Source organism: Schistocerca cancellata, chromosome 4 (assembly GCF_023864275.1).
Source record: "Schistocerca cancellata isolate TAMUIC-IGC-003103 chromosome 4, iqSchCanc2.1, whole genome shotgun sequence".
NCBI lineage: Eukaryota > Metazoa > Arthropoda > Insecta > Orthoptera > Acrididae > Schistocerca > Schistocerca cancellata.
Genome location: NC_064629.1, coordinates 521,650,426 through 521,674,950, shown reverse-complemented (window position 1 = coordinate 521,674,950; position 24,525 = coordinate 521,650,426). Strand labels below are relative to the sequence as shown.

The 24,525-nt window shown below is 39.7% G+C and overlaps 1 protein-coding gene across 2 annotated transcripts in view; it reads right to left on the bottom strand.

The window, feature by feature from the left end:
- Window positions 1-24,525, bottom strand: part of LOC126183655 (aspartate--tRNA ligase, cytoplasmic) — a 97,078-nt gene that overhangs the window by 40,466 nt on the left and 32,087 nt on the right. For both annotated transcript variants that reach the window (XM_049925800.1, XM_049925801.1), the window contains exons 4-5: window positions 22,494-22,596; window positions 1,885-2,074 (exon numbers count right to left, since the gene is read on the bottom strand). In XM_049925800.1, the coding sequence (XP_049781757.1) occupies window positions 1,885-2,074; window positions 22,494-22,596 (293 nt within the window). The remainder of the gene's footprint in view (window positions 1-1,884; window positions 2,075-22,493; window positions 22,597-24,525) is intronic.

Here is a 24,525-nt window from a genome sequence, read left to right as displayed (position 1 = left end):
GCAACAGTTTAAATTGAGGCCCTTTCTCCTTGGATGAAAAAATCGTCACTGCAGTTGATCTTCAGTTCATGTCCCAGTTACTTGAACATGAAATTGCCCTAAGAAGGACATGTGGCGCAAGAAAAAGAGAACCACAATCATGATTTGGCATTTTCCCCACAGCATTCTGAACAAAATCTGTGCTTGAAACAATCAATTGTTGAAACAACAACATTCATTTTAATAGCTTCAACATGAGGAATAACGTTTATAAAATCAGTTCACACCTGTCCGCAAGTGATGGATGATCATACGTAAGCTGCCTGTTACATGCATGGTTGGTTACAAGTGCAGTATCAGTGAAATGCACCAGGTATTTGAGTCACATACTAACTCTGTACCTGTTTGTTTATACTGATAGAGTGATCCACGGGCTACATAAGCAAAAAATTATCTACAACTTTTAGTTCTACTTATCTAGTAGAACATCTATTTCTGTAATCACATCATTTTTTGTAGTACTATTGCAATAAACTCTTTGTTTTTCCTGGTCTATTCCGTTATGGGGATTATGAAAAATGGCTGTATGAATATGAATCCACATTTCCTTTACAAATTGGGAGGGGGGAAGGAGGCAGTTGTGAGACTGTGACAGAGTTATCCAAGAAATACATTCTATAAATTTGGGAAGAGAACTTAATGCCCACAATGCCAAAATTAAGAAGAATAAACACAAAATGGTCATTAAAACCAAAATCACTTAGCCACATAAGAGTTATAACTACACTACAAACCAACATGACTTCAGCTCAGCATCAACTGTTCCATGTACCGTACTCAGCATAGCGGAAGCACCTGGAACTATAGCTGTGGAGCACTTAATGCAGTGTCATAGAAGAACTTTATTTTTCTTTCAAAGGCACAGTTGTCTGAGGAGTTAATTGAAAACAGTTAGAACATTTGTGATCTCCCTCATATATTTTAATGTGTTATCACTAAGTGAACCTCACTGCTGTCTGCAACAACACTCCAAGACTTGTAAATGTGGATGATGTTTGTCCCCCTTCCTGCCACCATATATTTGATTCTTTGTTTGTTGTTGCTTTAGGGCGTAAAGCAGCTGTCATAATCGCCTGTGTCATAACTTAAAAAGATAAATTACTGAACGAATTTGAGGTCAATAATATTCCGAGCCTAGTCAACTGGAGTAGAGGGATAGCTAAAAATAATCACTTCCCCCTTTGAACAGGCTGCTCAAAAAGTCGAAAATTAAATTTCCTTCAGTACATCACTATGATGAACAAAAAGTAAAACATGATCTACAGCTCTTACTGTATTTGCTAAAATATCCGATAATTCAGATGGCAAACAGTGATTAAAATGTAAACGGTTATAAAATTGGCATTGGGTCAGAAAATAGTGCACTGTTAATTGTTGGTTGCAGTAAGCATAGAGTGGTGTCGGATCTCCACTTAACAAATGACAGTGACTGAAATGACAGTGCCCAATACACAGCCTAGCAAAAAGTATCTCCTCATGATGAGAGGCCACCATACGTAAGACATTATTCACACACCATCACACCTCCCCCCCCCCCCCCACTCTCTCTCTCTCTCTCTCTCTCTCTCTCTCTCTCTCTCTCTCTCTCTCTCAAAGCCGCCTTCTGACTTACGATTAGAGAAAGATTTATTAACAACATTATTTGCTGAAAATCATTGACAACATATATCAACAACATACCATACAGTCAGAAGACCTGATTAATCAACAACAATTGAATACTCTAAAATATTATTATTATTATTGTAGCCATAATGTTTTTCTGTGTACAGCACCACAGCACCAGTGTATTCAGACTGAATCACAAAAGACCTGTTTCATAGCTTCAGTGTAACCTACACTTACTTCACTGTTGTCATCATCCTTCACTGGACGAGCAGCATCTTCAATTTGCAAAGGCAGCTGACTTTTAGAAGCACTGACAACAAAAATTTGTAATCCATGCAATTCCACTGTCTTCTGAGTACAACCATCCACAGTACGTGGGACTTTAGAAACAACAGCTTCAACGTCTATTATGGATTCTTTTGTTATGCTAAAAAGAAAAGAAATTACAGTATCTCAAAATAAGGTACAAAGTTTGTCTAAATTTTTATGAATGAAGTGAGTATGTTTCATGTGAATGTCATACAATCAACTACTGAACCTGAATTCAACATACAAAATATGTAACTAACATACTTATTAGCATTAACCAAGCCACACAGCCATAATCTCAGGAGCTTACTGGTGAAGGATGAAAATGAGGAAACTGCACCAATCTCAGTAGTAAGAATGCCATAGTTGAAAGATGTAAAGTATCAGAAATTGTTCAAAGGTATATACTGAAGTAGAATAAGAGCTCTGAGGCTAGTATCATCATCATGCAAGGAAAGGAAAAAAGAAGAAAGGAAAAAAGAAGAAAGCAAAAAAGAAGAAAGCAAAAAAGAAGAAAGCAAAAAAGAAGAAAGGAAAAAAGCATACAAAAAATATACATGGTAACACTTCAAAGTTATTTATGTCACTATCAACAGCAAAAAATGAACAGACTGAGCTACATTCTACATTACCATCATGTAACCTTCCATTCATAAAGCTGTTGCACTCAGCGACTGTTATATTAAGTTCTAAATTCTAGATTGCAGCAATCAGTTGTCCTTTTAAAATTTTATTGTGCAGATCTAGATTTTAGCTAGAAGCTAGCCATTCTCAATGCACTATTATTTTCAATTCAATGAACTGTGGATGAAGCCTGACCAACAGGGAATTTCATGCATTGAACTGAATTCAACTGTGAATGAAGCCCGACCAACAGGGAATTACATGCATTGACCAAAAATATTAGTGCATTGAGAATGGCTAGCTTCTAGTCGAAGTCTAGATCTGCACAACAAAATTTAAAAAGGACAACCGATTGCTGCAATCTATAATTTACAAGTTTTTACATTACACTGTATAGAACAGAAATCAGAGTGATCTAGACATACTGCCATTTCCAACATTCCTTGTTTAAGAGCGTACAAGACCTTATAGGAAAGAGTTCTCGGGTGATACGCCACATTCTCATGGTAGACATGTACAGTATTTCACAAACAGAATCAGTTGTCATTATCCAGTGGATTGATGATTGATTGCTGTCAGAAATATGTTCATTTTATAGCCAAGGACTTCATTCCTTTCTTGAACTGCACAAGTGGAACAGGTGTTCTATCCAAGATCTGCATACCATGATGCCACACTCACTTTGCTACTCTCTCTTTCGAGCACTCCCAACTCTCCTAAGTAGCCTAAATTCTATTGTCTGATCGTCAGATTCCAGTCACTGAATTTTGGGTGCAAGGAGTGAGGGAATCTCATAAGCATTAAGTGAACACACTTCAGCTTACCGGCAGCTTCAGCAGCACATCTGATGAGATAACACTCATTATCATGTTGAAATATTATGTATAGCTGCCATGACAATTTGGTCATTTGCTCAATACCTATTAATACATTGTCTGCACTATGAAAAACTGGAAATTATCATATTCCTTTGTTTCAGTTGTTTCTAATAGACATAAGCACATACTGAACATTGAAAAACATCCCCCCTATTCTGCATTTCAGTCAAATGAAAACCAGCAGCTAAGCAAAGGTGGTATTCACAGTGACAGGTGCATCCAAATATCTGGAACACACTGTGATTGGTTTCTAGCTGAAAAGGGTGTTTTCACAGGAGCAAGAAAAAGGTGTTGAGAACAACTGCCTTGTTAGTTGCACAAGTGTATGAAATTACACAGTAATAACAACTAGAACAAATAAAAATGGAGAATCATCTATTTTCTGTCCACTGCAATAATGTCATCATTGAACAAAATGTTGTATAGCAGAAACTATTATTCAGAACCTTCTATCAGCACACTGCAAAACTGTCCATGGCTAATTGCTGTACCATAATGTGTGCGCAAAGTAGATACCAAAATTCTCTCAGATAAGTCGAATATCATAGAAAAGAAGGCATCTTTGTTGGATCTGACATCATCTTACATGCTAGAAATGCCAAATGTTGTTATACCCTCAAGAGTTCAGAACTACCCAATTGTAAGCAGGATGATCTCCAAGTTGTCTGACTTCCGGAGTCATTAATGAGCCAACTGAAAACATAAGTTTATGACATTCTTAAATGTTTAGTGTTATTTTGAGCCATTCCAGAAACTTGAATGAATATACTGTTTTGCTGCAAGATAATCTCTACAACACACAACTCACAGCAATATACTACCTTTACATGAAAGAAATGATACTGCTCACATTACGATAGAACTATTTGCTATGCCACATTAATGTGCTTTGTGGCTACGATGGTAAGTGTCCAACAACAAACCCAAATGTTTAGTTTCTTTATTGTGGAACCTGCAGCATATATTACGTCACAGCAGGACATTATGCAAAGAATTAGAAAACAGTATGCTGCTTCATATTTTATTTTAGTATATAAGCTCATTTCGGCTTTATTGCCTTCATCAGTACATGTCCTGACATTGTAGATGGACGTTACTATCTGTCAGACAGTAAAAAACATTATACGTGCAACAGCAAATTATCAAACAAGTTCAAAGCGTTGCTCAAAATAATATTATGACCAACAACTACAGACAGCAAAAATGGTTTACTCAAAGTTGACTCGAGTCCACCTACAATGTCAGGACATGTATTAGTGAAGGCAATAAATTGGAAATAAACTTATATACTAAAACAAAATATCAAGCAGCATACTGTTTTCCAGTTCTCTGCCGAATGCTTAGGATTCAACCCTTTGTTGCACCCGAGATTTTTTGCTGTCACTTATCTTTTATTCACCTCTGGGAATTATTCATCAGTGTAAAAAAAAATGGCAATTCACACAAAAAATGCCAAATCACATCATTAAATTTTAGCCCCCCCAAATGGTTAGATAAATCAGTTCAAAGGCTGGAGGAAGGCAAGGCTATACCATCTCCAATGGGACTAAGTCAAGTAAAGCAATGGAGTGTTGAAAGCAACCTTTAGGTTGAGGGGTGCTTTACTTAACTGTGCACTACTGTTTTCAATTTCAAAGTGTTTTCTTTTGACATTACAAGTTTCATTAACTCTAGAGCCATGGAAGCTGTCAAACTGACCATTCTGAAATTTTATTTGTCTACAACAACAATACTTTTTTCTGTCTCTTATTTCTTTTCAACGGACATTATATTACAAAAATTAATGACATGTTACTGTACTTGTTTTTTTATCTCACGGTATATTTAGAGCTGTGTCAGCAGCTTTTGACCACTTAACATTTCTTTATGCACCTATACCATCCAAGAGCACTGCACATCCTCAATGATGTTGCACTTTAGTGTGATATGATGTTACAATGTATGCTGAAGCCTCTGAGCTGATTACTGCATCCTGCTATGCTTGAAGTGTTTGGTTGTGTATAAATCACAATACAACCACCGAAAATGGCTCATACATTGTCTGAGCAGAAAGTAATAGAGCAACTGCAACAAGTTACAGAGTAAGAGTCCAAAGGTAGTGAATCTCAAAGACAAGTAGAAACTAATAGTGACACTCGTACTCCAGACAGCACTGAATCAAGTGAAAGTAGTCCTGATGCATCTGCGGAAGTTACACCAAGAACTGGTACAGTAAAAAGACAAAATTCTTCATAAAAAACAACACATTGCTCACGTAGGGATGCCATGTGAATACAATAAAGGAAGAGGTAGATATCCATTATCTTCACCTTTTTTTGTGGGCCATTCTGAATTTGGAAAAGATGTTAGATCAGGTGCTAGGTGCATACCTGAAATGCAACTGGAAAACTACAAAGGCAATTTGTTTTTATTCTGCGCAGCAGGGGAATATAACTTGCAAAGAGAAACTTCATAATTCACAATGCAGCTAATTTTTGGCAGCTGTTCACAGAAAACACAACACTAAAAATATATAAACTGGTCCACAGAGAGAGAAGCACATATGCAATGTCGAAACAACAGCTGGTGTGTCTTCCTTTCTGAGCTAAACATATTCACTGAAATTTTATGTGCATGTTTTGAAATGAAATTTATGGCCTTTATTTGATCAAAAGCTCACAGTTCTCTTGTGATATAATGACAACAGACAGGTTCAGATAAAATATGAAACTTTTAAATTCTGATATAAAAATTTACACAGGCCAACGAAATTGCAGTAGCCACCACACAGATCGCGGGAGGCGCACATCGGCACGGTGCGTCACGGACGGTAGTTGCCGCAAGTAGAGTCCCGTCCACCAGAGGGCACGCGAGAATTCGGATGCGACCTCTGCCGGCGTAACAACAACAACAACAACAACAACAACAACTCAGGCAGCACGGGCCGTGCCCAGTCAGTCAACATCGGGCCTGCCTAGGACTCAGTCCCGGTCTATGCTAAGTGAAGTGCTACGTAAACGTGAACAGTGTTACTACACAATTGGTGACGAGTAGGGTCGTTCTTTCACGTGTTGCGTCGTCGTTCCAGTTTCGCAGCTTCTCCACGGCATGGAGGATTTAGTGCGGGTTTTGGTTGAGCAGCAGACGGAGCTCATGGCCACCATGAAACAAGTGCTTCTGGCGTTGCTCTCCACGCAGTCTGCTCCAGCGCCGTTCCCTCCTCCCTTTCCCCCGTATGACGAGACGGCGGAGGATTGGGACGCATATGAACATCGCCTTCGGCAGCATTTCCAGGTGTTTCATGTTGCCGATGCGGAGGTATGTCGTGCTCTCTTCTTGTCTTGGATATCTCCCTCGCTGTATCACGTTTTGTGGCAGCTAGCGCCGTTGCAGGAACCCTCGTCCTTGTCTTTTGATGCATTGTGTTCATTGCTGTCTTCATATTATCACCGCCGCACGCATGTTGTGGCGGCTAGGGTCGAGTTCTATCAATGCAAGAAACAGCCCCATCAGTCTTACCGGACGTGGGCCGCTATCCTGCACGGTCTTAGTTGCAAGTGTCATTTTGTCACGGAGCAGTCGCGAGAGTCGTATGCCCACGTTATGGTAGGCGACGTCATTGTTCATTCTGCCCCTGATAGGGAGGTCCGGCAACGGGCCCTGCAGTTAGAAGACCCTTCCCTTGAGAAGTCCTGTCCATTGCGCAATCGTATGAAGTCTCCCACGCCGCAGGTCAACAGCTGGAAGCGTGGTGCGACGTCGCGGCGGTTCAGGGCGGCGCGTCCGTGTCCACTGTGTCCGGGGCGGACGACGTGCGAGCGGTACAATCCGGCCGTTACGGCCGCTCCCGCACGGCGCATAAACAGAATTCCGGCCGCCGGCCCCTGTTGCCGTCCTGTGCGTCGTGCTATATACATCAGAAATTTTTTAAAAAACTTTTTTTACTTTGATAGCTGATCTTTATAGATTTTTATGAGCTGAATCCAAATCTAGCTTCAGTTTTTTTTTTTGTATCACCCATAGTTTTTGAGCAATATGCTTTTTATTATATAGTATAAAGATCCTATGCTATACAGAAAATGAGAAAATTAATGAAATGCTTTGTTACAACATAAGCATGGTTTGTATTTACAGTAAGCTACTTAAAACAATGATATGTGTTAATAGAGGTTTCACTTGCCAGCTGGAATTGGCTGGTATTTTCTCTCTCTTTTTTTCATTGAAGCTTCTTGTGTAGCTTTTTCTACGATGAGTTGCTTGCTGAACTTCTCAGTGAAGTGACCAACAGAAGTCCCCCATCATGTTGGTGTTCCAGTGGCCTTGGTAGCGTTTTTCCATCCCTTTAATGTCCTGGTAAAAATGCGCTCCTTGCTGCTCACTAACATCTCCCATATTGTCAGGGAAGTAATCAAAGTGACTGTTCGGAAAGTGAACGATCAGGCTCACTATAACAGCCTAAAGTTTTAAACTTCTTTAACATTGTAGCTATAATAGAAACATATTCTGAGTCTTTTTCAAGTCCTAAGAATGTTAACGACTTGCTTGAATAATATCCATGCTTCTTTCTCATTTAAGATCATTGTGGAATCAAAGTTAACATCAAACATCAATTTTCTAATGTCAGGTCCGACAATGATGCCTTCTTTTAGTTTACCGGTAGCTTCTGAAATGTGTGGAAACTTTTGACAGAAATACTTAAAACATGGTCCATCTTTAGTTAAAGCCTTTACAAACTGTTTCATTAGGCCTAACTTTATATGTAGAGGTGGGAGGAGTATGTGTTTGAATCTACAATGTTTTTGCATAGAATGTTCTTCTCACCAGGTTTTAAAGACTCCCTCACAGGCCAGTTCTTTCTGCACCAGTGTTGATCCCTAGCCCTACTGTCCCATTTACACAAGAAACATGGAAATTTGGTAAAGCCACCTTGCTGACCAAGGAGTATGCATGTTACTTTTAGATCACCACATATCATCCAACCATGAGCAGAATAGCCTATTTAGCACTATTTCTAGGTTTTCATTGCTTTCTTTCATATTTACAGAATTTCCAACAGGTATAGATACATACATGTTACTGTTGTGTACTAAAACAGCCTTTTAACTATTTTTGGATGAATCAATAAACAGCCTCCAGTCTTCCTTTTTGTATTCAATACCAAACTCATTCATCAGACCAGGAATGTCTGAGCAGTACACTAAATCACCTTCTTGTTGAAAAAACTTGGAAAATTGCTGCTCTCTCTCTCTCTTTCTGTACATGTATATGGTGGTTCTGCTCTGGATCCTGAGGGCTATGCCGGCAGTAGCTTAGCTACCAGCAGGGTCACCCATGTCGGATTGGCCGACGGGGAGGAGCCAGACAAAGTGTGTCCCACAACAGCCCACTGGTCCTTCTCACCTATCCCAAGCCTGTCCTTACCCTGTCCTTTTCCTGCCATCTCAAATCATAGTAAACAGTAGGGGAGCTTCTTAGGCATAGGGAAGCCAGCTGCCCTAGGGGAGTAAACCCTTAAAAGAAAATTGGGCAAGTCTGGAGGCTCTTCGGTGGCAGTCCCACCACCACACTAGGGAGCTGTGGGCCAATCACCAGCACTCCCAAAAACAAATGATTAAAGAAACAGCAGGAAAGAAGAGCCAGACGGACTCAAATATGACGACCTTTGGCATGAAAAGGACAACGAAAATAGATTTCTGGAATATTATAACATTGAGAGAAGCCAGCACACAAACAGGTTACAAAAGAGATGTAGAGTTACAGGATGGACATTCTCGGACTTAGTGAGGTGAGATGGCTAGACTTTGGAGAAATCCAAACACAAGATGGATACACCTTTTTATACTCTAGACCCACTGGAGAGGATGCAGAGCACAGAAATGGAGTTGGACTTTTGTCAAAAAGGAGCAAAAAAGAACCTTATGGAATGGAAACCAGTTTCAGAAAGACTACCGACAGCACATTTTAAGACAAACATTTGAAATACCACAGTCATCCAATGCTATGCTCCTACAGAAACCTCAGATACTGAACAGAAAAAAAGAGATTTACCTCTCCTTAAGTGACACCATTAAAAGTACCACTAAGAGAGACATCTTGATTATTATGGGAGACCTAAATGCAGAAGTTGGAAAGAGCAATGAAGGCCTAGAGCATGTAAAGGGAGTCCATGGTATCAAAGTAATGAATGAAAATGGGGATATGCTTTCAAATTTCTGTGCCAGTCACGATTTGGTGATTGGAGGTACATTATTTCCACACAAGAATTGCCATAAGGTTACATGGGTATCCCCTGATCACAGAACGGAAAACCAAATTGATCATATAGCGCTAAGCAAAAAATTTAGAAGGTCGCTGATGGACGTGAGAAATAAACGTGAGGCTGATGTTGGCAGTGATCACCACCTTATTGTTGCAAATTTTAGATTAAAAATCATGGCTACAAATAGAAAGTTTGAAAAGGAACCTCTACGTGGTACTCCAAGAAGCACAGGAAAATGATGAAAATAGTGTTGATGATACATGGACTCAGATTAAGGACGTCTATTGCAATTTGAGCAAACAGGTCCTTGGCTTTAAAAACCATTTGAAGAAACATTGGACATCTGAGCGTACATGGAATTTGATCAGCTGTAGGAAGGAGATTAAGGTAAAATTAAATATGAGTAAAACAAAATAACAGAAAACTCGAATGCAAGCTGAGTATGCAGCTACTGACTCTCAAAGAGGAGTGTGAGGAATGATAAAGAGGAAGTAGATGAATGAGTAAGCTTTGAGAGCAGAGACAGCCGCAGCAAGGGGCGATGCAATCATCACTAGAATGTTGTTCAAAAAAGGTTTCAAAAAGAACAGACCTGTCAAAAGCAAGGAGGGTCAACTGTTGATGATAAAAGAAGATCAACTTAGAAGATGGAGAGAACATTTTTCTGAAGTCTTAAACAGACAGCAACCTGAAGAGAGGGAGAGGCAATGAAATTTTCCAGATGCCAGTGACAGAATCAATGTCACACCAACTAAGACCGAAATTAAAATAGTTCTCAAACAGATGAAGAACAAGAAGGCTCCAGAAATGGATAATATTGCACCTGAGGTGCTAAAAGCAGACATTGACACCACCTTAAATCTACTGCATCCATTGTTTGAGAATATATGGTCAGAAGATAAAATACCAAAGGATTGGAAAGAAGGGCTGATTATTAAATTGCCAAAAAAAGGGGATACTACCAACTGTAATAACTGGCAAGGCATCACCCTCCTATCTGTACCAAGTAAAGTACTCTGTAGATTGATGCTAAATCATATCAAGGACTCAGTTGAGGCACAACTGAGAAAAGAGCAAGCTGTGTTTAGAGAGCACAAAAGTTGTGTCGATCTCATCGACACACTGCGTGTAATACTTCAGCAGAGTGCAGAATGGCAGAACACACTCTACCTTACATTTATTGGTTTTGAAAAGGCATTTGACTCTCTTAATAGGAGAGTTATGTGGCATACCTTGGAATACTGTCAAAGATAATAAATATTATTAAAGCCATGTATGATGGGAATGAATTTAGGGTGCTACACAATGGGAACCTTACTGAATCTATCCAAACAAATGCTGGGGTGAGGCAGGGATGTATTGTCACCTACCTTGTCCTTGTTGGTACTGGACAGCGCAATGAAAAGAGTTGTTGGTGGTAGGAGAAGAGGTATTCAGTGGGGAATTCAAGCCAGGCTTCAAGACCTTGACTTTGCTGACAATACCTGTCTGCTCTCGCAAAGATTGCGTGACATGGAAGAAAAGATGAAAAGACTGAAAAAGGAAGCAGAAATTTCAGGACTTAAAATAAATGTTCAGAAAACTAAGGAAATGAGTATGCGATCTGAGAAACAAGTGAAGCTAACAGTGTATGGAAAGGAATTGGAACAAGTAGACTCCTTTGTATATCTAGGAAGTACCATCTGTAAAGATGGAGGGGCCGAGGAGGATGTAAAGAGTTGGATACGGAAGACAAATGGAGCCTTTGTACAACTGTACCCTGTCTGGCATAAAAAGAACATCTCAAGACAAACCAAGCTGTGCTTGTTCAATAGCAACATAAAGTCAGTCCTCCTGTATAGTTGAGAAACATGGGAGGTAACAAACATGATGGTAAACGAGCTGCAAGTTTTCATAAACTGGTGTCTTCGGCAAATTATAAATGTGACGTGGCCAGATGTTACATCAAATGACGAATTGTGGGAGATGACAAACCAGCGACCAATCTGTGAACAAGTAAAGGAAAGAAAACAGAGGTGGATTGGTCACACAATACACAAACAACAAGGAGCTGTTGAAGAGGCAGCAGTGGATTGGAACCCACAATGAACACATACACATGGCCACCCGAAAAAGACATGGAAAAGAACGGTGGAAGAAGAAGCTCTGAAAGCTGGTAAAACATGGAGTGAAGTGAAATGTTCGGCTGTCCACAGAACCAGATGGAAAGTCTTTACTGCTGCCCTATGATCCAACAAGAACAACAGGAAATAAGTCAGTCAATATGCTGGTTCCAACTGCCAATAAGTTCTTTTCTTTTAATCTAGAGCCAAGCAATTCAGCTTTTTCTTTTGTTAAGCCCAGATCCCTAACCAAATCCTTAAGCTCTGTCTGAGTAAACATTTTGGGCTGTAGACTTTCTGTATTACAATGGAATTCATAATTATCTGGTTCATCTAAATCAGATTGTACATCAGAAAATACTTCTGTTGGAATAGAATTTAAATCATCTGGTGGTTCAGGAACGAGCAAATCTACACCATGCCCTACTGGTCGATGGTGAGCGGAAGGTTAGGGTAGCTTATTATCTTCTTGTTTTTCGAATTATGACCAGTAACATCAACACTGCAAAAGTAGCAATCATCAGAATGATTTCTTGACTCCCTCCATATCATACAAACAGCAAATCTGAAGGCTTTTTTCTCCTTTTTGGATCATTTTCTCAGATCTTCAACACACACATAACATACCTTATGCGGCGTCCAAGATTTATCTTGATCACCAAGTTTAGATACAAAATATGATAGATAAACCTTTTTCACAAAGTCTGTAATGTTTCTTTGGTGTTTTTTACTCACAAATTCACCACAAATATAACAAAAACTGTCAGCAGAGCTTTTACAAACACGATTAGAAATTGTACTGAGCACATGTACATGATGGGAAAGTAAGGTTAGGTTAACAGTAAACAAAACACCATTTGTTAACACAAAAACAGAGTTGACCTTTTTTTGCCTGGTTGGCTGGTTGTTTGGGGAAGGAGACCAGACAGCGAGGTCATCGGTCTCATCAGATTAAGGAAGGACGGGGAAGGAAGTCGGCCATGCCCTTTCTCAGGAACCATCCCGGCATTTGCCTGGAGCGATTTAGGGAAATCACGGAAAACCTAAATCAGGATGGCCGGACACGGGATTGAACCGTCGTCCTCCCGACTTTTTTTGCCAGCAACTGTTTTTCAGCAGTGCTACCAACGTCATCTACATTCATTACACCGCCCTTTTAATTTATTTTAACTACATAAAAGCTGTTAAATTCTTTTTAAAAAAATTGCATAATTTAATAAATTTAACAGTAAAATGTGAAGAAATGGTGAGTGACACAGTTTTTTAAATATCATATTTGGATTTACCACCCTAAAAAAACATGAGAATAAGGTATTTTCAGCAAAACAGTTTTTCATCATTGGCCTGTGTTATCAAAAACACTAAAAACAGATAAGTTAACTTTGGTGCACAGAAGTTTGTAATAATTTCATCGAAAATCCTTCTCTAATACACAGTCTGAGACAAAACATTAAAATTGATGAACAGCTCTTTCCCAATTAGGTCAGATGCAGATTTACACCATACATGACTAGTAAGGCAGATAAATGTGACATTAAATTATCATCAGCATGGATGCCAATACCAAACAACTATTCATTGGATTTCCAAACAAGCAGAAAATTTGTTTTTATGAAGCTTATATCACCACTCCATACAAACGGAAGGAATGGTACAATGAATTTTCTCCTCACGTTTGCACCTTATCAAAATATTTAAGAGTACGGAAATAGGTCCAGTGGGTACAATGAACCACGCAAGAAGAGAGATACCAACAACATCAGTAAGAATGACAAAGTATCAATACATGGATTCTTCATAGAGTAGTTACAAGAAAAGATATCAGGCAAACTAGCATCTTTACCATCTCAGTGACACACTATGAACGTGAAATACACTGAGGTGACAAAAGTCGTGGGATACCTACCAATGTTGTTGTCAGATCTCCTTTTGTTCAGGATAGTGCAGCAAATCAATGTGGCATGGACTCAACAAGTTGCTAGAAGTCCCCTGCAGATATATTGAGCCATGCTGTCTCTATAGTTGCCGGTAACAGTGGAAGTCTTGCCGGTGCAGGATTCTGTGCACAAACTTATCTCTCAATTATGTCCCATAAACGTTTGATGGGATTCATGTCGGGCAATCTGGGTGGCCAAATCATTCACTCAAATTGTCCAGAATGTTCTTCAAAGCAATCATGAACAATTATAGCCCAGTGACATGGCACATTGTCAGTCATAAAAATTCCATCATTGTCTGGTGACATAAAGTCCATGAATAGCAGCAAATGGTCTCCAAATAGCCGAACTTAGCCACTTCCAGTCAATGATCAGTTCAGCTGGGCCAGAGGACCCAGTCTATTCCATGTAAATACAGCCCACATCATAATGGAACCACCACCAGCTTGCACAGAGCCTTGTTGACAACTTGGGTCCACGGCTTTGTGAAGTCTGCAACAGTCTCAAACCCCGTAATCAGTTCTTACCAACTGAAAGCGAGACTGATCTGATCAGGCCACGGTTTCCCAGTCATCTAGGTTGCAACTGATATGGCCACAAGCACAGGAGATGCACTTCAGACAATGTCATGCTGTTAGCATAGGCACTCGCATCACGTGTTTACTACCATAGCCCATTAACATCAAATTTCACAGCACTGTTGTGACAGATACATTCATAGAACATCCACATCAATTACCGCGGTTGCTTCTCTGTTAGCACTAACAACTCTAGATAAACATCACTTGTCTTAGCCATTAAGTGAAAGCCATTATCCACTGTAGTGTCCGTTGTGAGAGGTATTGGCTGAAATTTGGTATTCTTGGCACACTCTTAAACCTATGAGTCCCGGAATTCCCTAACAATTTCTGAAATGGAATTTCCAATGCATCTAGCTTCAGCTACCATTCTCTGTCCAAAGCCTGTTAATCCCCATGGTGCGGTCAAAACAACATCAGACACCTTTTCAAATGAATCACCTAAGTACAAATAACAGCTCTACCAATGCACTGCCCTTTTATACTGTGTGTCCACGATACTACTGCCACCTGTGTTTGTGCATATTGCTCTCACGTGACTTTTGTCACCTCAGTGTATATACACAAAAAGGTATTACCTGTAAACAGCACTGGGTGAAATATTACCTGTATCAGTAGTGGGTCAAATAATGAAGATGAAACAACAAGTAAGAACCATAGATGGTAGTGCAGAGAACATGGCGACATATGTCACATGTGTAAGAAAACAGTCTGAGCAAAAAGTACAAAAGTAGTCTCAAAGCAATGCAGTGTATTCAAGATTCTGGATAACAAAGAGAAGTACTTTATATTGTCTTCCTGTCCCTACATGAACTTGTTACAAATAAAAATTTAAGTTGCACATGTTGCTGGCTGCATTCATATTTTTGGTGATAAATAAGAATTTTTGCAGCCAATATCGCGTATTGAAATATTTTTATTTTCTCAATGACCAGTTTCAACAGAGGCTAGCTACCATTTTCGTATCTACAATACACCAGGAGAAAAACATTACTATGACATCTGCAACCAATATACAAGTGGAAAAATATAATTAACAGCTCACAATATTTGTGCGTATCTTCTGGAAATAATATTACTGTGTATGAATCACAAAACCATAAAAAGAGCACACTCCATTCATAAAACAAACATGCCACATTGGCTTGTCAAATATATATAAAACAGAGTAAATAAAAAGTCAATAATGCAAACTGTGTGCCTCACAGTGAAAGTGAGTTCATCTGTAGAGCTATTATAAACATTTTAGAGTGTATGCAAATATACAAACATCTGAAGCACCAAAGTCAATACGTTTGGAAGGAAGGAAGGAAGACATCCCAACGACATCAAGGTCATTAGAGATGTAGCGCAATATCAAATTGTGTTGTGTTGTGTCCTTTCAAAGGAACCATCCTGGCATTTGCCTGCAGCAGTTTAGGGAAATCACGGAAAACCTAAATCTGGATTGAGCCGTTGTCCTTCAAAATGCGAGTTCAGTGAGCTAACCACTGCGCCACCTCACTCAGCCATCAAAATATTCTCAATGACCAATTAGAATCAGCAGACAATAACTTCAACATTTTTGTCATCCCCTCTTCCCGTTCTCCCTCCCCCCAGTCCCCTCCCACTATCCATTATGACCCTCCCACGCCTGTGCTTCTCTCTTTAAGCAATTTTCTTACAAGAATTAACAGTCCTTATTCTTCCCCCTTCCCCCTGCCTGCCTCCTTTTCAGACGCAGAGTGACTGCCCCATGAGCCGGAACACCTCAGAACTGTAGTCAAAAAAAGTCTCCCAGAATGGTAGATTAGGCATCCTCTCCAGCCCGCCACAACAGTACAGCCTGTGGAGATGGAAGAAGCAATGGAGGAAGAGGCAGCCACTGCCTTTATACAACACATGTGCGCACTATCAGGAAAAATCAGACGCATACTGAAAAAGCACTGAGTAGACACTGTCTTTTTCCCGCGCAATAAAACATGAGCATTATTGGGAATTGTCAAAGATGATCTTGGTTTGAGGAAGGGTGGTATATACCAGATTCCGTGTCAATGTGGGATGATGTATATTGGACACACAAAGCGCACAGTTGAAGATTGTTGTGGAGAACACCAGAGGCACACTCAACTGACGCAACCCAACAAGTCAGCAGTCATAGAGCACTGTTCGTCCGAGAACATGTGATGAAGTATGAACGTACCAGTATCTTGGCACAGACTTTCAAATACTGAGACAGCATCATTAGAGAGGCCATAGAAAATCATACCAGGGATGATCTCATCAACTGAGATTGAGGCTATAATCTTAGCAAGGCTTGGAAACCAGGACCGAGTTTAATTAAGAAGACTCTCAACAAACAAACCCATCTGCGGGCCAGGGTTGACGGAGAACTTACATTAACGCCATTACAGATGCCAACCATAGCGTCTCTGCGACCGCCGATGTGTGGCCACGGATGGAGAGGCTCGCGGGGCCAGGGGATATTAGTAGGCCATGCTCCCTCAGATGCTCAGTTTGTCAGCACACCTGATAATGGTGACCTCTCTGATCACCAAAATATTGTGCTTGTTGGACACTGTGAACTGGCAGTACACACGTGGACTGTTCAGTCAACAAATACACCACGAGAAACTCAAGAATCACAAGACGTTTCTTTTTATTACAAGATACGAAATATTTGGAGTGAGACCCATTATTGCTGCAAGACGCAGAATATTCTTCAGTGTTGGGTCGTGGAGCTGAAATCTTTCTGTAGTTTTTACCCTCTTCATAACAAAAACAATTGTTCACAACAACATATAGAGGAGCATTTCTGTATAGCTTTGGACACTTTTCTGCATGAAGATCATGGGACCACCTTAACAAATTGGTTGTGTTGTAATACGAGGTGCATTCAAGTTCTAAGGCCTCCGATTTTTTTTCTCCGGGCTGGAAAGAGATAGAAACATGCGCATTGTTTTAAAATGAGGCCGCGTTCATTGTCAATACGTCCCAGAGATGGCAGCACCATACAACAGATGGAATTTTACCGCCAGCGGTGAGAATGAGAACTATTTTAAATACTTAAAATGGCGACGTTTTCCTTACTTGAACAGCGTGCTATCATTCGTTTTCTGAATTTGCGTGGTGTGAAACCAATTGAAATTCATCGACAGTTGAAGGAGACATGTGGTGCTGGAGTTATGGATGTGTCGAAAGTGCGTTCGTGGGTGCGACAGTTTAATGAAGGCAGAACATCGTGTGACAACAAACCGAAACAACCTCGGGCTCGCACAAGCCGGTCTGACGACATGATCGAGAAAGTGGAGAGAATTGTTTTGGGGGATCGCCGAATGACTGTTGAACAGATCGCCTCCAGAGTTGGCATTTCTGTGGGTTCTGTGCACACAATCCTGCATGACGACCTGAAAATGCGAAAAGTGTCATCCAGGTGGGTGCCACGAATGCTGATGGACGACTACATGGCTGCCTGTGTGGCATGTTGCCAAGCAATGTTGCCAAGCAATGTTGACACGCAATGACAGCATGAATGGGACTTTCTTTTCGTCAGTTGTGACAATGGATGAGACGTGGATGCCATTTTTCAATCCAGAAACAAAGCGCCAGTCAGCTCAATGGAAGCACACAGATTCACCGACACCAAAAAAATTTCAGGTAACCGCCAGTGCTGAAAAAATGATGGTGTCCATGTTCTGGGACACCGAGGGCGTAATCCTTACCCATTGCGTTCCAAAGGGCACTACGGTAACAGGTGCATCCTACGAAAATGTTTTGAAGAACAAATTCCTTCCTGCACTGCAACAAAAACGTCCGGGAAGGGCTGCGCGTGTGCTGTTTCACCAAGACAACGCACCCGCACATCGAGCTAACGTTACGCAACAGTTTCTTTGTGATAACAACTTTGAAGTGATTCCTCATGCTCCCTACTCACCTGACCTGGCTCCTAGTGACTTTTGGCTTTTTCCAACAATGAAAGACACTCTCCGTGGCTGCACATTCACCAGCTGTGCTGCTATTGCCTCAGCGATTTTCCAGTGGTCAAAACAGACTCCTAAAGAAGCCTTCGCCGCTGCCATGGAATGATGGCGTCAGCGTTGTGAAAAATGTGTATGTCTGCAGGGTGATTACGTTGAGAAGTAATGCCAGTTTCATCGATTTTGGGTGAGTAGTTAATTAGAAAAAAAATCGGAGGCCTTAGAACTTGAATGCACCTCGTATCTGTCCTTGAGCAGATGGTGTGCAAAACAATTCGAATTCATTTTCTTGGTTACATAGGTCTCTAAAGCTGGTCTACAAAGACTGACAGGGTTGTAAAATATTTTGCTGATAACCCACAAAACATGAGTAAGGAGGTAATTACAGCAATGAAAGGCTTTCGAAACATGTTGAATTTTGTGCAGTGAGCTGCCTTTCAAGCAGATAGTTTGTCCATGAATGCATTTATTTTGTCATACATGCGAGCAATAAAAATATCCGTGACAAATTTAAGGATCCTGTGATATCAGTGAGAAAGGCAAAGGCTGTCATCACTGAGTGATGGCTGTGTTTCTCCTTTCATTTCCACAAGTGGGGTGATTTCCTTCTGAATAGCAAAAAATATGTTGAGAACTTTGCCTCTACTAATCCACTGTATTGTGCAATGATAGGGTATGTCACTATATGCTGCTTCAAGGTCTTACAAAAATCCCTTGAATTGGTGGCGATTGACACCATGATGTCTTACAAAATTCACACATTGTACCATGACCTTCATGATGTCGCCATATTACACACTTTCAATGCAAAGGGCCTCCTGATGGATAAAACAGTGTACACTTGATAAGTCTTTCTCAGCTTCGGTCTTGATTTTTTCTTTCACATGAGAGACAAATTCTTGCTGACTCCCAACCATCCGTGGAGCTCCATCCGTCACTGCAGAATAGAGCCTGTCCCATGGCAGACACAAGATTTCATTGGATTCACATACCACCTCAAACATATGGTTGTGTAATCCACAGGTATAACATCTAATAGTACCTTGAAAACCTGTAATTTGGAGTCAACAGCCCATACAAATATTGCATGCTGTGCATAGTCAGTCAGTTACATTGGTAGTTTCATAAAGTGCTAATGAATAAGCAATGAAAGTCTGACGTTTCTCTTCAGTTGGTTTTCCAGAGCCACATACGTCTCGGATCCAACAAGAAACTGTTTGCTTGGAGAGGCAAACTCTTACAAGTTTTCTTATCCATCCTGGCTCTGGCCCTCTGCTATGGCCAGCAAATAGGATTTGAACAGGGTCCCCACTGAAAATTGCACAACACTTCTTGCAATATTGTGTGCAACTTTGGAGCTTGCTCATAAAGCTGCATCAGTTGAATGGTCCTCCTTGTCAGCTAACTTAAATTAACTGCATAAAATATGTATAAAAACTGAAACTGACACATATGAAGAACACTTTTTTCTACAGTGAGCCAGTGTTGGAACAATGTAGTAGAACATAAGACTCTTATCACGTAATTGAGTACCATAGAACCCAATGGTGGATAAATTATTATAGATGTATTGCTCTTTTTGGGTGATTTTTATAGTTTATCCATTAGGTACTTAATGATGTACTCCAATAGGTTAGCATGTTTCTTTACTTTTTAGTAGTGCTCCTTACTGTTGCACATTAGTAGGCAGTCCACCGATATAACCAGGTTATCGTTACTGGATTCGTCATTAATCCAATGGGGCACACCCCTATACCTAACATTCTTAATAAGTATGTCTCTATGGTGGTTCCTCTGATAATCCAAAGCTGCTGCCCTACACCTGATAGTCTTAATTGTGTTTTAAGAATAGCTGTGAAAGTGATGTATAAATGTACTGCATACCTTATATACTACTTGCTAAGTATGTCATATTCTCTAATACATCTGTATGTTGGTGCCTCTGATAATTCAAAGCGACTGCCGTACACTTGGCCACCTTAAATAGTTGTGGTTGTATAATGCCTATGAAACTGATGAATTAAAATGTCCAGCCTGCCTTATATACTACTTGTTAAGTATGTTCATGTTACATTTGATTGGCCACAGGCCACAAAAATAGGTCTCTCACATCTATGGTATCCTATCCATGGGTGCTTCATACCACCAGCTCACAGTTTTGGGGCATATTATGTTTTATTTTATTTTTTGTTCATTTTTATTTTTTCTGTCAATATTATTTTCCAAGAATATTTGAGAGTTGGAGCTGTAATCCTAAGGTAGTTTGGCCTGAAAGTATCTCCTCAGTCAACTGACACTGGCTTACACTTCGAATGTCTGTGTGCCACATCTCTGGTATAGTTTGTGGATGATCCTGTAAGTGTAGGAACTAGGTCTCTATGTGTTGGTACCTTCAACAAGAAAAATTTATACACATGGATAAATAAGCTATAAATGTAGTAGTGTACAATATAACCGTATTGTTGATACAGGTGAACTGACAGTCTGTGCCCTATTGTGGGATATTATCTAAATGCTTATGGTTTTTTCCCTTAGACCACTAGATAATTTTCCATTACCACTCAAGCACCTGTTGACCAAGAGCGTAACCACCCATTAACACTGAAGCTGCATGCCTGCTGAGTCTTTCCTGATGGGCCGTAGTTGTAACAGCTCCACAAACAAACTCGTTTTCACTTTGGAGTGCACTGTGTGTCTTACGGACTCTTTATTTACTCGTTTTAAGTATTTGACAAGCCAATGTGGCGTCTTTGTTTTATAAATGGAGAGTGCTCTCATTATGGTTGTGTGATTCATGCACAGTAATATTACCAGAAGGTATGTACAAATATAGTGATGTGGTTATTATGTTCTTCCACTTGTGTCTTGGTTGTACAATTATTCAGATTCACAGTAATGTTTTTCTCCTGGTATACTGTAAATCCAAAGATGGGAGCAAGACTGTGTGAAAACCAGTCACTGAGGAAATAAAAATATTTCAACACGTGATTTCTGCTGCAAAAATTCTTATTTATCAAAAAATAAAAATGATTATTACAGATGAAAATAACCTGCAACTTCAGTCTGAAAATTCTTTTCACAATTTTTTTTCCCTATTAACAATGTGTTAAAATACAAAGATAATTCACCTCAACCACTGTAATGAATTTGACCACTGCCACAGTTTTAGGTATACAAAAGGTCTAGCATTTAAAATAAATCATGTCAGAGCGAGTAAACAAACAGTTTATTAATGTTCTTATGCTCCACTGGATGGTTAAGAGAGATCTGCTTCCGTGCAGCTAAATGGGGAACAATATGGTGAAACACATTAAATTTCGACTTTCCCACCATATACTACTGACGAAAATTTTTAAGGTTTCCAGCCAGGTGATAGTGTTAAGATGTTAAAACAATTCGACGAGTGTCATACTCATCATTTGTTGGCACCAGAAAATGATTAGTATGACACCCATCAAAATGTCATGGTATCTTAACCCTGCTAGCCACCTAGCCACCCAGAGAGCTTTTCATCAATATGCTGAAATGTTTTGAGCAGTGCAAGGAACAAATGTAGGTATGTGTAAATTCAAATGACGTCAAAAACTAATTAAACATATGTAGTAGGTACACAAACTTGCAGCATCAGTCTCATTTTTGTATCAATTCCATCCATAACATTAACTGCCACAAGGCAATAATATATCTGCTGTTAACTGCTCATGCACCGCCACTGAGTGGATTGATTTTGATGAAACTAGTAACAGTGCAAATACAAGCTTCAAAGTATAAAAATCACACTAAAGCCCAATACCAAATTCTTCTTTAGTAATAAGAGCAGTTTCTTTTTTCCAAGATAGCAAATCGATTTTGGAGCTGCTTGACCAACTTCTATACATCTTTGACTCGATTAATTTCAGGTTTTGGGAGACTAAAGAGGAATCTGGAATAGCACTATCACTGGTGGACTGATATGTGACTATGACATTGAAGTAGTGGCACACTTAGAAGGCAAAAATACTTATGAACATGATATCAAAATTAAGGCATTCGTGTGGTATAGGTGCTTGGCATGATTTTTAGGTTGCCACTTTCACATATTTAATTAACAACCTTCTCGGCAATCACAAAATAATTGATAACTAAATATTAGCATGCTCCACAATGTAAAATGATTTTATATGACAACAAAAGGAAAAGAGTGTCAATAATTATGAAACAGAAAACTGAAGATGAATGACTTACTTTGAAGCAAATTTCACCATTTGTTTACTAATTTTTTCTCCCACGGCAAACAGGCATTGCACAGTGTACTCCTGCTGTCTAACAACAATAAAGCACTGTTTTCCTGTAACAGAATCATAACAATACCTTCCGTAACACTGAAAGCAATATTAAAGAATTTTTACTATATATACCACTCATGAATACAGTGGCCTGAATGCTCAAATACAGTTGCGTAAAATTAACTTTACCCAGTACAAGATACTGTTCTACACACACACACGCACTGCATGGCTGTTCACATCCATCACCTTAGTTTCGTACCAGGTCAAGAAGTCAAATGAAACCCCGAAGCTCTTCTTTTTTTAGTCTTTCTGCATCATCAGTAACCCCTTGGACACATACAAAGTTACACTACAACTGGCAGAGATGATTTCATGGAGAGTTGTTCACAAAATTTAAAGACGCTGGAGTGAGAAAGTTGTGACAATGAAAGGCTGTCTTCTACAACTAATGCACTAATCCTTGTCAATTACACCTAAGACACCCACTCCAGTCTTCAATGTGAACCATCTTTTGGTTTAGCATCAACTGAGCACTCACATTCACCTGCATACTGGTGATTCACTCATTGCCTTATCTCTGTAAACCTCTTAAGTTCAAATGTGACTGAATACGCAAGACATGACAGCCTCAAAAAATTAAACAGTACAAGATTTTATGTATGCAAATTATTGTGATTCTGTTCATCTTAACCCATTAGTGCTAAATACAGGGTATAAACATGGACAAGGAAAACGAAAATTCCCGGATTTCCCGGTTAAAAATACACTTTCTTCCAGGTGAAAATAAACTATTTCCACGTTACGTGACAGTATTCTCTTACTCAGCGCTGTAAAACTCATCAGTCGTTTGAATGGTTATGGTTTTATATACCGACATAGAATTTTCCGGCACTCCAGAAAACGAAACAGGGGGGGACGACAATACGTTTTGAATGAAACTTCGATGTGCAGCAACATGTACACTGCATATTTTCGTATTACAGATGTTACTTTCCAAAGCATCTAAATGGAGATTGCGATGTGCTTTTGTAGACCAGTCATAGCTCATGTCACGTGATCTCACCAGCTGATAACAGCATAGGAAACGTGATGCAGTCAGTCAATTTCGTGAACCATACTAAAATGCATAATTCGGCTTAAAGTGCACATTCGTATGTCCAGGTTCGGGTGTAAATTTTCTTGGAGTGCCAGTACTGTATTATCTCATGTTTGATTCTTTATTATGGCATAATGCCATATGTGCACTTGAAATGCAGCAAACAGTTGAAACTAGCCAAATAGTGTAAATTAAACACTTCATTTCAAAGAAATTGACTGCCTCAATGGAAAAGATTAATAAAAGCCAAATCTCTTTAGCAAACCAACAAAAATAACTTCATCATTCTGCAAGGCGATTAATGCTTGACTGTCAGAAAGGTGGAAATAAAATCTGAAACTAATAACATATTTTAGCCTTCTGTAATTATGCAAATGTATTTTAATTCATTTGCTAGCACCTGACCACAAAAATCGGTTTTGTTTTCATGTAACATGAGAGCAATAAACAAAGAGGAAACAACAAAATCACTGAACGTAAACACAGGTCACGTGGAAACGACCCACCTCCCCACCACAACTCAAACTGCTCTGTGCATCAGCCCCGGATCTACGATATTTCCGAACCGGGGCAATACTAGATAGTGGCACCCAGCCACACTTCTGCAACTAGAAGCAACTGCACATGTGCAAGAGCCTGCCCACAACTGCTCAAACGAATCTAATTTAAACAGTTGTCAAGTCACGCTCCTCGGAGGCAATTTTTTGTTATGAAGCATTGCATAGACTTTATGAAGCCTTTGACACACTTTGCTGTTGGCAGACGCTTGTATGAGCACTGTGTTTTGTTGTTGTATATGGCGCATTTTCTTTGCAATGTAAGTTTCATTTCCATTTTCTTTTTTCTTCTCGTTCATGTTTTGTTACTGCAGTGTTATTCTGCAGTAGCGGGA